Raw genomic sequence first — 16,994 nt, 5'->3', positions numbered from 1 at the left:
CGAAGCTGTGAGCTCAAACTCTGCGCCCTCTCTCCCAGGTTAGGACCTGCTGCCTAGGGCTAAGGATGGGTCTCCCCTGAAATTCCAGTTGATGCTTCTGTAATATAATAATAACCATGGCAACAGGATAATGATAGGAAAGGCAGCTAAGAGGACAGGATATTCTGCCCAGTGGTCAAAGCTGTATCCTTGGTGCCTAGTGCAGTGCCTGGCACACAGTAAGTGCTCAGTAAATGTGGATGAAAGAAAGAAGGAAAGATAATGAGAAGTGCCACTGACAAAGCCTCGGGCTTGCCTAGCATGTGGGAGAGACCACTGATCTCTGACAGGCCACTGAGCATAGGGCCCCCGATCACCCTTATCTGACAGATAAGGAAACTGAGGCTCAGAAAGGAGAAGCAGTTTGCCCAAGAAACACAGCTAAGCAGAACCATGTAGACTGTGTGTCTGGCTTTCTTCATCTCTGGAAGTTCCTCTCTGGTTTTTTCTGTCTCCAGGATGCCCTAGACTCCCTTGTCTCTGGCTGTCTTGTGTCTCTGTCTCCCCCTGTCTCTGACTCTCTCTCTCTCTCTCACGTGTTCCTGTCTGTTTCTCTTCTTTGAGCCTCTCTCCTTCCAGAATCGCTTCTTCTCTCCCACCTGGTGTTCAGAACCAGGGACGGGGGAGGGGGAAGAGGACCACCCAGACTCAGATTAAAGGAGATAAAAAAGTGGGAACCCCAGGTCCATTTCCAGTTCCCGCAGCCCAAGACGCCAGGAGGGGAACACAGGTATGAAGGGTAGGGTGAGAAAGAGAATCCTGGAAAGGGTTTGAGGCTAGAGACAGATGGGTCCCCCTAGGGTAAAGCAATTGGAGAGTCATTATTGACCGAAACTTCTAGAGGAGAATAGCAGGACAACAAAGGGAGGAAGCTGGGCTCTGCTCGGACCAGATATTTCTCGTTCCTGAAGTCAGGAGACCTCCCCAACCACATGTGCACAGAAAAGGGTCCTTGCAGGCCAATGGGGGAGCAATGTCAAGGGATGCTGTACCCAGAAGCCTTTGTGGTAGGATCCATCTTGACCAAGAGACGTGTGCTCGCACATGGAAGGATCCTGAGATTACCAAATGCGGATTGTGAACCAGGCAAATTAAAATGATGGGCCAAAGGAAAACTGGCAGAAATGCCCCATATAAGTCACTTAAAATGCAATGTGGGCGCCACTCAGGGACTTTCCCTCTGCGTCTGCCCATTTGTCCTTCCACACATGCAGTACTCCTCCTCTTAATAAACACTTTACTTGCTTCACTACTTCCATCCTTGTGGAAATTCTTTTCTGCAAAGTCAAAGGACCAGGGCCCTTGTCACTGACCACTGGTCTCATTGCTAGGATCTGGTGCTCTCACCACCAAAACTCAGCCTCAGTCTGTGGCTGGGAACCCAAGCCCCGCTCCAAGCCGTTGCCACCCGAGATCAGGTTCTGGGAGGCAGGGAACAGGGGAGGTGTGGGGCTGAGCAGAAACCCCTCCTAGCAGCTTAGCAGCCCACAACTCCGTGTCCCTCTCCCCACCCCACCTACCCTCCCAGTTGGTACCCCACCCAGCAGAGGGAGAAGAGGCCTGGGGCCGAGCCAGGAATGGAGACTTTGGGTGGAGACAAGACAACTCAGAAATTGGTCCACCGCCCTCAGCCTCTCAGGCCTGCCAGCCTCCCTCCAGCCCCATCACCGCACAGTTGGTACAGCTGAGGGTAGGGGCGTGGCAAGCTTCTCAGATAGGGAGGGTGGGCAGCTGCATTTAGGTGGGGGCTGCAGGCACCCCCATTTGGCAGAGAACAAAGTGGGCTTAGAGAGAGCCAGCCTTTCTCCAAGGCCTCATGGAAAGGGTAGGGCCAGCGCCTGGTCTGTGTGCCAAGGACACCCCACATCATGATTTTAATTAGAGAGGGTAGTAGGGTTGGAGGTGGTAACACCAGCATCTATTCGGGTGGAGAGTTTCCCAGAATGATGGGTTCTGTTACTCAGATCCATAATCGGGTCCCCTTTGTAGGCCTCCTTCCATACATTGCTGTGTATCCTGGTAGCTCATCTTTGTCTTGATTTCTTCATTGTCTCTGGCTGTTTCTTCACATGCTGCCAACCTGTACGTCCAGACTTGTTTTTGATGTTTGGTCAGATATTTGCCTTCAATCTGTCATCAGTTTGATTGCTGGTTCACTTCTCATAACTCAGATATAGGCACCCTGGATGCATTCTATCAGTTCTGGAATAATACACTTGGTAGCACTTTTTTTTTTTCACTTCTAAATAAGCTGGGCTTCCCTGGTGGCTCAGATGGTAAAGTGACTGCCTGCAATATGGGAGGCCCGGGTTCGATCCCTGGCTTGGGAAGATCCCCTGGAGAAGGAAATGGCAATCCACTCCAGTGCTCTTGCCTGGAAAATCCCATGGACAGAGGAGCCTGGTAGGCTACAGTTCTACCAGGGGTCCAAAGAGTCGGACACAGCTGAGCAACTTCACTTCACTTCAAATAAGTGGTGAACGTGCTTATTTCCCAAGACTCTTTTTGTTTCCCCAAGCTGTATGTCACATTCATAAATTATCCAGATTTTAACAGAATACTTCCCCGAGCCTTGACAATATACAGACCTGGGCAACCACTACCCCAGTTAAGGTTTAATCAAGGCAGCTTGACCCCCTCCACCTGCCCCAGGACACAGTGTCATTCCTCAGCAGTTAGGAGCCAACGTGTTCATTTGCCATGAAAATAAAAGAAGAATGCCCAGCGGGCCGAGCATGCTGACTTTCCTCTCCTTCAGGAATAACTGGGGCAAAAAATAAATATTCATTACACCCATGGTGGTTGTGGCAATTGACAAGCCCAGGCTCTGTCCATGTCAGCTTCTTGATGACTTCAGGTCAGTTTTCATATTCAGTGAAGATAATTCAGGGGCTGCTTTGGTATTGTAAATTAGTTTACCAACGAGGAAAGTGGCATGTTTTCAAAATCTGATTAAAGCCCTGCCATGCTTGGCTTGCAGGATCTTATTCCACCACCAGAAACTGACCTCGGACCCTTGGCAATGAAAGCACCAAGTCTTAACCACCGGACCCCCAGGGAATGCAGGGAATGCTCCCAAACCTGACTCTTCCTTAAGCAATTAAGTCCATTGGATAGCTTTTAGTTTTATTTATAAAGATAGTAAGTTGTACCAATCCAATCACTTGCTAAGAAGGAGAATTTTCAGTCATAGTTGGAGGGGGAGGGGACTGAGGGGCGCTGCTCCCCTAGGGCTGGATCAGCTGGGATATCAAAAGGAACCCTGAGAAGGGTGCTCAGTAGAGGCTGACCCTCGGGATAGGAGTAAAGGGAGGACCCCAACCCCACCTGGAGGAGGTGTCCATGCAGGGCAAGGGGGCGGCCAGATGAGAGTCGGGGGAGGAAATGCCCTGTGGGTATCATGGATGGAGGCAGGTACAGATTCGGACCAAAGAAATGCACCATGATGCTGAACTGGAATTTGAGGTGTCCTTTTGAACTAATGATTTCATGAGTTGGGGGGTTTTTTTGAAGGGGGTTCTTTCAATTTTTTAAAAAAATTCTGTTAAAATAGAAAACCATGGAATTTACCTCTTTTTTTTTTTTTTGGCTGCTAGGCTTGCAGGATCTTAGTTCCCCAGCTAGGGATTGAACCAGCACCCCCTGCATTGGAAGGTAAAGTCTTAACCAGGGAAGTCCCTTTCAACCATTTTTTAAAAGTTTATTTATTTTTAACTGAAGGATAATTGCTTTATAGTATTGTGTTGGCTTCTACCAAGCATCAGCATGAATCAGTCATAGTTTACCCATGTCCCCTCCCACTTGAACATTCCTCCCACCTCCCTCCCCATCTCACTCCTCCAGGTTGTTACCAAGCCTCGGTTTGAGCTCCCTGAGTCATTAACGGTTTTTTAAATGTACAGTTTGGACTTTCCCTGGTGGTCTAGCAAATAAGACTCCACACTCCCAACGCCTGGGATGCAGGTTCTATCCCTGGTCAGGGGAACTAAGCTCTCACATGCCAGGCACGCAGGGGTGGAAGAATAAAAACTAAAAAAATAAACGTACAGTTCAGCGGCACTAGTGGTAGAGAATCCCCCCACCAGTGCAGGAGATGCAAGAGACGTGGGTTCCATCCCCAGGTAGGGAAGATCTCCTGGAGTAGAAAGTAGTAAACCACCCCTGTATTCTTGCCTGGAAAATCCCATGGGCAGAGGAACCTGGTGGGCTATAGTCCATGAGGCTACGAAGATTCGGACACGACCGAACACATGGACACACACACACAAGCATATTCACACTGAATATCCCCAGATGAGGACTTGGAGAGCAATGGCGACAAGAAGAACCTCCCTGGAGGCGGAACCAGAGCCAGTGTTTGGTCTTCATGTCCAGTGGGCTTGATCTATGCCATGGGCCAGTGTCTGCTGCAAGTTTCCATGCTCCCCTGTTTCTGAATAAGAAGCCTCTCCCACCTTAGTGTATTGGGTGTCTGGGCCCAGACTCAGCTGGGCTTGACGAAGAGGAATATGTCTTCCCCCAAAATCCTGGACTCTGTGTTGGACACGGAGCTTAAACTTGTCTGCCCTGGGCAGGGAGGTGAATGGTCTGGGTAGGAGAAGAACAGTACATGTGAATCTCATTGTAGCCAAAGGGGTCGACTGTAGCAGGAAGCTCCTGTTGACCATCCACTATTTATTATCTTTCGTTCTTTCTTTCTTCCTTACTTCCTCCCTCTCTTCCTTATTTCTTTCTTTCTATTTTTGGCCGCACTGCACAGTCTCCACAGTCAAAGCTCCGAGTCCTTAATCACAGGACCGCCAGGGAATTCCTATCACTTTCTTTCTTAGTCAAAGACTCTTGACTCAATCCAGGATGGCAATGTGGCTGTTGCAGTTCCCAGGGTTCCAGTTACTTTGGTTGTGAAGCTGACTGCCCCAAAGCCTTGCAGCTTCAGATGACCATTGGGGGTGGGGCTCATGGCTGCTATAGGTCAAGAGTTTGGATGGGGCACATGGGAATGGCTTGTCTTAGTCCATGATGTCTGGGCAACCTCTAGTGCTAGAGGCTGGGATCATCTGGACCACCTGCACTTACCCGCCCTAGGAAGCCTGAGCATCCTCAGAGAAACCAGACTACCTCCATGGCAGCCCAGGGCTCCAAAAGCTAGTGCCCCTTCAGCTAACCTGGTGAAACCTGCCTCTTCATTTCTTTTTAATGATTTTTAATTTTTTTTAACATTTACATGATTTGAATGGATAGTAATATGATGTGTGCCAATTGCTACTTTATTTACTTATTTATTGGAATTTAGATGCTTTAAAATGTTGTCTTAGTGTCTGCTATACAGCATAGTGAATCAGCTATATGTTTACATCAGTTCAGTTCAGTTCAGTCGCTCAGTCATGTTCGACTCTTTGGGACCCCATGAATCGCAGCACGCCAGGCCTCCCTGTCCATCACCAACTCCCGGAGTTCACTCAGACTCACGTCCATCGAGTCAGTGATGCCCTCCAGCCATCTCATCCTCTGTCGTCCCCTTCTCCTCCTGCCCTCAATCCCTCCCAGCATCAGAGTCTTTTCCAATGAGTCAACTCTTCGCATGAGGTGGCCAAAGTACTGGAGTTTCAGCTTTAGCATCATTCCTTCCAAAGAAATCCCAGGGCTGATCTCCTTCAGAATGGACTGGTTGGATCTCCTTGCAATCCCCTCTTTTTTGGATTTCCTTCCCATTTAGGTCACCACAGAGCACTGAGTAGAGTTCTCTGTGCTATCCAGTAGGTTTTCATTAGTTATCAATAGTGTATACATGTCAGTCCCAATCTCTCAATTCATTCCACCCTCTCTTTGCCCACTTGGTGTCCATACGTTTGTTCTCTACATCTGTGTCTCTATTTCTGCTTTGCAAATAGGTTCATCTGTACTGTTTTTCTAGATTCCTGGTATATGTGCTAATGTATGATGTTTGTTTTTCTCTAACTTCACTTCGTATATCACTCCCTAGGTCCATCCATTATTTATCATAGATTATAAATAAATAATCTATTTATTGCTACTTCTGGATTTTCTGTAGGGGCATTATATATTGACTTCCACTCAGGTGCGACAGGTGACACTGGTTTAATCCCTGGGTTGAGAAGATCCCCTGGAGGAGGACGTGGCAACCCACTCCAGTATTCTTGCCTGGGAAATCCCACCAACAGAGAAGCCTGGTGGGCTACAGTCCATGGGCTCAATAAGAGTCGGACACGACTAAAGCGACTGAACGGGCACACACAAAAAGGGAGAGGGTGTGGCTCTCTTTCATCTCCTCGCCTCCTCCCTACTGCTGGGTTCATGCGCCCTCTTATCATTTACCAACAGACTTTAAAGTCATCATGGCTAGAGCAGTGTTCAGTGTTCACATTCATGTGACTCTGTTGGCACAATTCTCCAGCCAGCCGTGTGATGTATCTGTGAAGGTTCTCCTTGGTGTATAACTTTGTGTTCTCCCTGGAATTAGCGATCATCTTGTTTTGTATTTGTTTAGCTTTCTCTGTGCGTGCGTGTGTGCTCAGTTGTGTCTGACTCTGCGACCCCATGGGCTGTAGCCCACCAGGCTTCTCTGTCCATGCAGTTTTCCAGGCAAGAATGCTGGAGTGGGTTGCCATTTCCTCCTCCAGGGGATCTTCCTGACCTGGGGATCGAACCCGTCTCCTGCCTCTCCTTCACTACAGGTGAATTCTTTACCTCTGAGCCACAGGGGAAGCCCTCAGTACTTTCAGATGCACCCCATTTTCCATCAGTTTCACTTTCTCGGAGATTTTGCGCAAAACTTCCCCTTACTCCAGTCCTCTATTTCCTCCTCGGTGGAAAGGTGGTTGAAGGCCCCAGGTAGCTGTCTTTGTGCACAGCTGTCACTTCTCAGCCTCACATTTTTAGTCCTGGAGAAGCACCTGGTGCCATGGCTTCCTGGGCTGGGCTGTTCGGCAGTTCTGAATGAATGAGTTTCTTCTCCACTTTTTCAACTCCAGCCTAGGATTCAATTTCTGGGGTCTACTAAGTTACCATATATTCAGTACCTAAATCTGTCTTCTCTCTTTTTCTTTGTCCTTGAGGGCTTACACCTTGAAAAAATCCTTTAGGGACTTCCATGGTGGTCCAGTGGCTAAGACCCTGTGCTCCCAATGCAGGGGTTCCTGGTTCAATCCCTGGTCAGGGAACTAGATCCTGTGTACCGCAATTAAGACCCAGCACAGCCAAATTAATTAATTAAAATATGTTCTAAAAGTCCTTTAAAACATAATGATTTAAGGGCCAGAAGTCTGAGATCATTTTTTTTTTTTTTTGGCTCTGCATCTCCTGACTACGTGAACTGAAGACAGTTGCTTTTCTCTTTATGTTGGTGAATTGGGGGTAACAGTGGTCGCTACTGCATAGATAAGATAATATTAGAGTGAGAGACTAAACGGTGAAAGTCGATAAAGTGCCTAGAGCTGTGTGACACACACCAGGATATGCTGTTTGCACTGGAGTGGCTGCTGCTCGTGGGTTTCACATTATACATTATTGCTGATTGGCACATCACTCCAACCTCAAAGCTTAAAATAACCATTTCCTTTTGCTCAAGGATCCTGTGAGTGAGGAATTCAAACAGGGTATAGTTTGTTTCAGCTTTTCAATGTTGGGGGCCGTAGCTGGGAAGACTTAGTGGTTGGGGTTGATGTGAAAGCTTGGGGCTGGATCATCTGGAGACTTATTCACTCAAAAGTCCACCTGTAAGTCAATGCTGGTGGTTGACTGGGATCTCAGCTGCATGGACCGGTGGACATGAACACTTTCTGGATGGCTTGCACTTCCTCATAATATGGCTGCTCACATAGCAGCTCAGGGTTCCAAAAGGACCATCCCAGGTCACAGAATGGCAACCTTTCCTGACACAGTCCCACTTCTGCTGTACTCCATTGGTTACAAATGGATCAGAAGCCCACCCTGACCCAAGCAGAGGTGCTGTAGGATACCCATCCCCCCTCTGTGGGAAAATTGCCAAAGTCGTATATCATAGAAAAGCCTGTGGGACATGAAATAGTCTTGTGGCCATCTTTGGAAACTACAATTCATCATATTTCTCAAACGTTTATATATATATATATGTAAATTTTTATTTATTTATTTATTTTTGGCTGTGCTGGGTCTTCGTTGCTGCGAGGGCTTTCTCTAGTTGCAGTGCGTGGTCTTCTCATCGCAGTGGCTTCTCTTGTTGCGGAGCGTGGGCTCTAGGGTATGTGGCCTCAGTAGTTTGGGCTCCAAGGCTCTAGAGCACAGGCTCAATAGTTGTGGTGCACAGGCTTAGTTGCTCCGTAGCATATGCCGTCTTCCCAGACCAGGGATAGAACCCATGTCTCCTGCATTGGCAGGTGGATTCTTTACCACTGAGCCACCAGGGAAGCCTGCCTTAAAAATTTTTTTTAATTTATTTGGCTGCATCAGGTCTTAGCTGCTCTGTAGCATGTTGGGATCTTAGTTACCCAATCAGGGATCAGACCTGGGTCCCTGCAATGGGAGCATGGAGTCTTAGCCACTGGGACACCAGGGAAAGGGAAGTCCCCTTTCCTAGTTTTCTTGCCTACCAGGGCCACAATGCTTGTAGATACTCAAATGACAGCAGATTATGGTCTGCACATCTCTTGTCTTGCCTGACTTCATGATCAGACCTTTGTAATGCACTTTGTTATTGTCAGAAGGTCCCTGGTGGCTCAGATGGTAGAGAATTTGCCTACAGTATGGAGATCCGGGTTTGATCCCTGGGTCAGGAAGGAAGATCTGGAGAAGGGAATGGCTACCCCCTCCAGTATTCTTGCCTGAAGAATTCCCATGGACAGAGGAGCCTGGCGGGCTACAGTCCATGGGGTCACAAAGAGTCAGACACGACTGAGTGACTAATACTTGTTATTATCATTGGAAACATTTTTTCTCTCAGTTAATTGTATATACCTGTAAATTGTCTCGGAGAAGGCAATGGCACCCCACTCCAGTACTCTTGCCTGGAAAATCCCATGGACGGAGGAGCCTGGTAGGCTGCAGTCCGTGGGATCGCAAAGAGTCGGACACGACTGAGCGACTTCACTTTCACTTTCACTCTCATGCATTGGAGAAGGAATTGGCAACCCACTCCCAGGAACAGAGGAGCCTGGTGGGTTGCCGTCTATGGGGTCACACAGAGTCGGACACGACTGAAGTGACTTAGCAGCAGCAGCAGCAGCAGCAGTAAATTGTCTTACTGTAGAGGTTATCAAGCGTACAAAAGTCAACAAAACATAGGAAAATAAATCTCTCTGCACCTCCCAACCAGCACAACAGCTGCCAAACCATAGCCAATCTTGCCTGATCTGCATGTGTACCCACCTTCTATCTAGTAAAGATAATATTCTTTATTTTTGATATAATATTAAAGTCAATCTTTTAAAGTGCACAGTATTGCACCAGGAACTCTGTTCAATATTATGTAACAACCTAAATGGGAAAAGAATTTGAAAAAGAATAGATATACATATTTGATATACAATAGATATACAATTTGAAAAAGAATAGATATACATATTTGATATACAATAGATATACAATTTGAAAAAGAATACATATAACTGAATCACTTTGCTATATATTTGAAACTAACACAACATTGTTAATCAACTACACTCCAATATAAAATAAAAAGTTTTAAAAAGTGCACAATTCGGTGGGTTTTGCTATCTTCACAGGTTGTACAAGCATCACCACTATCTAATTCCAAATATCCTCTCACCCCTCAAAAGACCCCACACATAGCAGCAGTCACTCTCCATTCTCCCCTCCTCCCAGCTTTTGGCAACCACTGTCTCCATGAATTTGTCTTTTCTGGATATTTCCTATGGAGTCATGCAATATATGGCTTTTTAGGTCTGACTTCTTTCACTTAGCAGTGCTTTCAAGGATCATCCATCTTTCAGCATGGATTTGTACTTCGTCTGTTTCTACTGCTGATAATTTTCCATTGTGTAGATATACCATATTTATTTATACCTTATTTATACCATTATTTATACCTTATCCATCATTAGTTGATGGATAATTGGAATGTTTTCACATTTTGATAATGAATACTTTGTTTCAACTATTATAAATAATACTTCCATGAGCATTTTTATTTATTATTATTTGCCAGGCTGTGCAGCTTGTGGGATCTTGGTTCCCTGACTTGGAATTGAACTGAGGCTCCAGCAATGAAAGTCCAGCAGAGTCTGAACCGCTGGGCTACCAGGGAATTCCCAATATAAAAGTTTTTGTGTGGATATATGTTACCATTTTTCTTGTGTATCTACCAAGAAAGGAACAACAACCAAGGAACGGGGTTGTTGGTCACTGGGTAAGTTCACGTTTAATCTTTGGGGAACTGCTGGAGTGTTTTCTATAGCTGCACTATTTTACATTCCCACCAGCAAATTAAGAGGGTTCCAGTTTCTCTATATCCTTCTTTAGGAAATGTTTACTTATTTATTTGGCTGTGTAAAGTCTTAGTTGCAGCATGCAGGATCCAGTTCCCTGACCAGGCATCGAACGGCATCGAACCCAGGCCCCTTGCATTGGGAGCTCGGAGTCTTAGCCACTGGACCATCAGGGAAATCCCTTTCTCCATGTCCTTACCTGTACTTGTTATTATCTATCTTTTTTATTGTTGCCATCCTAGTGGGCTAAAAGGATTGTTTTGTAAGATGTTAACTTTGATGTATTAAGTATGTGTAAAGTTTTAAAGAACTTTGGCATATTAAAATACCTAACTGAATAGCCTTGTGATTCCAACTTAAAGTATATAACTGAGTTATGGTTTATACTTGTGAATTTTACTTTACAATTTCTAAAAACAGTGCTGGGACATTTAAAAGGACTACAGACTACTTAAGATTCACTATATTTTTTCTTCTTTTTTTTAAATTGAAGGATAGTTGATTTATAATGTTGTGTTAGTTTCAGGTCTACAGCAAAGTGATTAAGTGATAAATACAGGTGTGTATATATATATGAATATATAGGGCTTCCCTGGTGGCTGAGATGGTAATGAATTCACCTGCAATGCCGGAGACCTGAGTTCGATCCCTGGGTCAGGAAGATCCCCTGGAGAATCCCAGGGACGGGGGAGCCTCATGGGCTGACGTCTATGGGGTCACACAGAGTCGGACATGACTGAAGTGACTTAGCAGCAGCAGCAGGGCTTCCCTGGTGGCTGAGATGGTAATGAATCCACCTGCAGTGCCGGAGACCTGAGTTCAATCCCTGGATCAGGAAGATCCCCTGGAGAAGGGAATAGCTACCCACTCCAGTATTCTTGCCTGGAGAATTCCAGGGACCGAGGAGCCTGGTGGGCTACAATCCATGGGGTCCTAAAGAATCAGACATGGCAGAGCGAGTAACACTTTCACTTCACTTTCATTAATTCTTTCTCAGATTCTTTTTCATTATAGCTTATTACATGGTATTGAACATAGTTCCCTGTGCTATACAGTAGGTCCTTGTTGTTCATCTGTTTTAAAAAATAATTGTATTCATTTATTTGGCTGTGCTGAGTCTTCATGGCTACAGGAGGGTTTTTCTCTGGTTGTGGCGAGTGGGGGCTCCTCTGTAGCTGTGGCGCTCAGACTTCTCACTGCAGTGGCTTCTCCTGTTGCAGAACACGGGCTCCAGGGCGCATAGGCTTAGCAGTTGCAGCACGCAGGCTCCAGAGTTCAGGCTCAGTAGTTGTGGCAAATGGGCTCAGTTGCCCCTCGGCACGTGGACTCTTCCCAAAACAGGGATGGAACCTGTGCTCCATGCATTGGCAGGCAGATTCCTTCCCACTGGGCCACTAGGGAAGCCTTGTTTACCTATCTTATATGTAGTAGGGTGTATCTGTTAACCCCAAACTCCTAATTCATCCCTCTCTCCCCCTTTCCCCCTTGATAACTATAAATTTGCTTTCTATGTCTGTGAAGATTCCCTATATTTTGATATCACTGAAACATTTGGAAACAATTGGAAACTTACAGAATAGTTTGTAAGTTTGTATTAGTTTGTATTTGCAAATACAGGACTATGTAAGTCAGTTGCCAATAGACAGCCCCACCATCCTCAAATACGCTAATAAGTGTGTGTGAGGGGTACACAAGGACGCTCACTCACACCCAACAACATCAGGGGTTCACCCTAGAGCCCCTACTGCCACCTGACCTTCAGACCCCATTCCAGTTCTGCCTGTGGTGCCACCGAGCAGCTGGTAGCAGAGGACTCAGTTCAGAAACTGGCATTGATTTGGTTGTCACATATTCTTAGTTTCTGTCCCCTTCAGTCTGGAACAGTTCCTCAGTCTTTCTTTCTTTCAAGACCTTGACATGTTAGAAGGTTACAGGTTGATGTTTCCTTGTCCTTGGATTTTGGGGGCAGAAGCGTCACTGTGTGCACCTATGAAGCTGCTCACAACCTCCAGGTATCCTGTTGCTGGTGATGTGGACTCTGAACATGTGATTAGCAGTACCTGCCAGGTTTCTCCACCATCGAGTTACCCTTTGGTCTTTGGTCATTAGTAAACATTTCATAGGGAAGCACTTAGAACTTAGTGCAAACATTCTTCATTCCATTTTTTATCATTTCTCTCCTTTCCTTATGCACATCTGCTATAGACTGAATGTTTATGTTCCTCCCCCTAAATCCCCATGTTGAAACCTAATCCCCAGTGCCATGGTATTTGGAAGTGGAGCCTTTAGGAGGAGATAAAGGGCTTCCCTGGTAGCTCAGACAGTAAAAAATCTGCCTGCAAGGAAAAGACCCAGGTTCAATACCTGGATCCTGAAGATCCCCTGGAAGAGGGTATGGCAATCCACCCCAGTATTCTTGCCAGGAGAATCCCATGGACCGGGGAGCCTGGCAGGCTACAGTCTACGGGGTCACAAAGAGTCAGATACGACTGAGTGACTAATGCATACAAGGTCATGAGACAGAGGCCTTATGAGTGGGAGTCTCTTATAAAGGGACCCAGAGGGTCAGCCTTGATGGTCCAGTGGTTAAGACTCCACGCTCCCAGTGCAGAGGGCCCAGGTTTGATCCCTGGTCAGGGAACTAGAGTCCACATGCCACAGCTAAAGATTTTGCATGCCGTGATGAAGATCAAAGATCCTGTGTGCCGAAACTAAGATCCGGAACAGCCAAATAAATATAAATCTTTAAAAAAAAAAATCCACCTGCCAATGCAGGGGACCCAGGGTCAATCCCTGGTCTGGGAAGATCCCACACATCGGGAAGCGACAAAGCTCTCGAGCTGCAATGACTGAAGCCTGTGCACCCAGAGCCCGTGCTCCACAAAAGAAACAGCCACGGCAATGAGAGGCCCGCGTGCTGCAACTAGAGAGCAGCCCTGCTCAACACAACTAGAGAAAACCCACGTGTAGCAACGAAGACCCCGCACAGCCAAAAATAAATAAATAAAAATTTAAAAATAAATAAAGGGACCTAGAGAGTGCCTTGACCCTCTAGTCATGGGGGGATCGGTGAGAACCAGCAATTGAAAGGTTGTTGTTGAATCACGCGAAGACACCGGGATTCTTGGCCCCCAGAGGAGAAGAATTCAATCCGGGGCCAGAGACGAGGCCTGATCGCTCAGAGCTTTTGTGTAATAAAGTTTTATTAAAGTATAAAGGAGATAGAGAAAGCTTCTGACATAGGCATCAGAAGCGGGCAGAAAGAGTACCCGCTTGCTAGTGTTAACAATGAAGTTATATAATCCAAAGGATGTCTGAGGTTGTAAAGACCTCATCAGACCCACTCCCATAATTTACATTTTAAGATAACACTGTCCTCAGGCAGGATACATCCTTGTAAAGACCAGGTCTACTCCCATAATTTACCTTTTAAAATAACAGAAGGTTTAATCCAGAGACTGTCCTTAGGCAGGATACATTATTGTTATATAATCCTAAGGAATGTGGAGAAAGAAAAAGGTTTGTCCTTTCTTCCTCCTTGAGAATTCCAGACCCCTCTCTCCTTGGGGACCCCTAGACTCCCTATCAACCTGCCTAGGAAATGACTCTCTCACAATCAGGCTCTCAGTGATGATAATGACACCTTGGTCTTGGACTTCTCAGCCACCAGAACCATGAGAAATAAATTTCTTCTTTTTTTTTAATATGCAATGTTTTACTAGCTGCATACATTTCAACAAACAAGTTGGGGACACAGATTTGGCTATTTAGATTATTAAAAGTATTTATTACAAGGTTTCTTTTCCTATATTTAAGAGAAAACACATGACTGGAAATATTGAGATGGAAACTGGGTTAAACCAATTCCCAAGTCCTTATTAAGTAATTCATCAATAAAGGAAAATATACTTTAGAACTAAAAATTAGGGAAGCCTATACACAATTTAGATAGGGGTGGGAGAGAAAAATAAATCAAAATGAAGTCAGATCGTTTACATTTTATAGCCTTCAATCCAGCACATAAAACTGTACTATTTAATGTATTTCTCCATGAACTTTTTGTGAAATTCAGATCGGAAGCGTATCATTTACAAATCTTTTGTCTTTCTTCTGATCATGTACACCTTTTGCACAGTTCTTGAAGACAACGTCATCATCTCACCTTCTTTTAACTTTGAAGTTGGCCTGAGGCTGGGATGGGCCAGTGAGATTAAGAAGAACGAATCCTTTCTTCTTTAGCTTTTTGTTCTTGTTCCTTCCTGGCCTGCTCTTCAGCTCTTTCTGTTTTAATTTTTTCCAGCTCTTCAAGAAGAGCTGCAGTATCATCATCATCACTCTCCTCTTCAAAATCTTCATCTTCATCTTCCTCATCTGTCAGTGGATCGTCTGCATCAAGGTTGGCAGCAGGAATCTGGTCCAATCGAGGCTTCTTTGACACTGAAGAGGAGGTTGTATGTTCTCGGGTTGGCTGATCTCTTGTTTGTTTTCTCTTGCAGCAGCTCTCTCTCTCTTCTCCAACTCTCTCCTGAAGTCACGGTTTCGAACCTCTTCAGGGGCATCCTGAGTGGTCTGTCTATATTTTGTCTTTGTATGAGAGGGTAGGTCTCTGCTTGAATACTGCTTTGACAGTTGGCTCAAATCACCCTCACCTTTTCCTCTTCCACCTCTTGCAGGTTCAAAAGTTGGCCGAGCTGCTGTTGTCATCTTTTATGTTTGGCCGAATTCCGACGCTTCTACCTCCGGAGATCATACAGACACCATCATGACTCTCTGCTCCCCAAGAAATAAATTTCTGTTGTTTGTAAGCCATCTGGGCGATGATATTCTAGGGCTGTCACAGTGGCCCTAGCAGAATAAGACAACATCAGTACGGGCTCATGGCTTCCTATTCTAGTCATGGTGTTATCACTCAGGAGTCTCATGGTCCCAGATTCAGTCTGTGGGAGTCCTTCAAGTGATTCAAGTGAGTTCATACACCTGCCCCGGATGCCCCGTCCTTTTGTAAGTGCTTCCTTCTTCTCTGACACAAGCAGTTGTTCCCAGCACATCTTGTATGCTCCCTGTCTGAGCCTGGGAAGCGGTCATTTCTACAGCAGTTCCTTCAGTAGAGAAAGATACGGTCCTTAGGAACCAAGATCTGGGTGCCAGTGTGTGAAAAGGGAAAGTGTTAGTTGCTCAGTTGTGTCTGACTCTTTGTGACCCCATGGACTGTAGCCTGCCAGGTTCCTCTGTCCATGGGATGCTCCAGCAAGAATACTGGGGTGGGTAGAACTCCCTTCTCCAGGGTATCTTCCCCACCCAGGAATCAAACTCAGATCTCCTGCACTGCAGGCAGATTCTTTACCATTGGAGCCACCAGGGAAGCCTGAGTGCAAGTGTGCTCACTGCCATTCAGATGTCTCTGCTCCCAGGCCCTCTGGGGAGACCAGGTGGGAATACAAGAAGTCAAGTGTATGTCCACATATGGTAGGGTAGGCAAAATTTTACCTCTATCTTCCTTTTTTTTTTCTTTTGGCAAGGCCTGAGAATTAAACTGACAAACCAAATCAACACAGAAGAAATGAATACACATTTAAAAGTTTTACATGATCTGGAGCCCACATAAGGAAATAAACACAAAGAAGCAGCTACACCTACAAGTTAAGAACAATGAAAGGCATTGTGGAAAAGTAACTAAACTAATACGTGGGGAGGTAAAGGAAGATAGGAATCTTTTTTTTTTTTTTTTGGCTGCAATGGCCACGTATGATCTTAGTTCCCCTGAAGTGGGAGTGCAGAGTCTTAACCACTGGATTGCCAGGGAAGTCCCAGACAAGAATTATTTTAACAAGGCCTCCCTAGGTTCTCACCTTGCTGATAAAATTGTTACTTTCTTAGGGCACAAGTAGAGCGTCTTTCACTTGGCAGTTTTTATCTCCTGTTTTCAGGAGAAAAGTGGAGATTAGAATGACCTTCCTGTATTTGCTGTTTTTCAAGTGCTGAAAGCTCAAAATAATCCTTATACCAAAGGGCATATTTTGGGTGACATATTTGTCACCTTTCAACACACACAGGTATTTACAACTGACTTTCTCTTTTGTGTGCATATAATGCTCATCGATCACAGAGGGCAAGTATGACTCCACTTATACAAGGTACCCAGAGCAGCCAAATTCAGAGACAGGAAGTAGAATGGTGGTGGTCAGGGGCTGGGGTTAGGGGAAGAGAAAGTGAGTGTTTAGTGGGTACAAGTTTCAGTTGGGGAAGGTGAAAAAGTGCTGGAGATGTTGGTGGTAAGGGGTGCACAACATGGGAATGTACTTAAGGCCACTGAACTGTACATTTAAAAAATAGTTAGAATGGGGGACCCCCCTGGTGGGCCAGTGGATGAGAACCTGCTTTCCAGTACAGGGGACATGGGATCGATCCCTGGTCGGGGAACTAGTCCCACATGCAGCAGGGCAACTAAGCCGCAACTAACACCTGACTCAGGCAAGTAAATACATACATTTTTTAAAATAAATTAAAAAGAAA

At 45.7% G+C, this 16,994-nt stretch overlaps 1 protein-coding gene and 1 pseudogene across 1 annotated transcript in view; both read right to left on the bottom strand.

Annotated features, from left to right (window-relative positions):
* LOC104995443 (galectin-7-like) overlaps window positions 1-4,999 on the bottom strand; it is a 7,521-nt gene extending 2,522 nt beyond the window's left edge. Inside the window, exon 1 of the mRNA XM_010849316.1 lies at window positions 4,934-4,999. Coding sequence (XP_010847618.1) covers window positions 4,934-4,999 — 66 coding nt within the window. The remainder of the gene's footprint in view (window positions 1-4,933) is intronic.
* Window positions 5,000-14,479: 9,480 nt separating this feature from the next.
* Window positions 14,480-15,239, bottom strand: LOC104995319 (annotated as a pseudogene).
* Between the last annotated feature and the right edge of the window lie 1,755 nt (window positions 15,240-16,994).

The sequence above is a fragment of the Bison bison genome, unplaced genomic scaffold, assembly GCF_000754665.1.
Source record: "Bison bison bison isolate TAMUID 2011002044 unplaced genomic scaffold, Bison_UMD1.0 scf7180017864280, whole genome shotgun sequence".
NCBI classification, from domain to species: domain Eukaryota; kingdom Metazoa; phylum Chordata; class Mammalia; order Artiodactyla; family Bovidae; genus Bison; species Bison bison.
The sequence above is the reverse complement of the archived record's forward strand: the minus strand, read 5'-3'. Positions and strand labels throughout refer to the sequence as shown.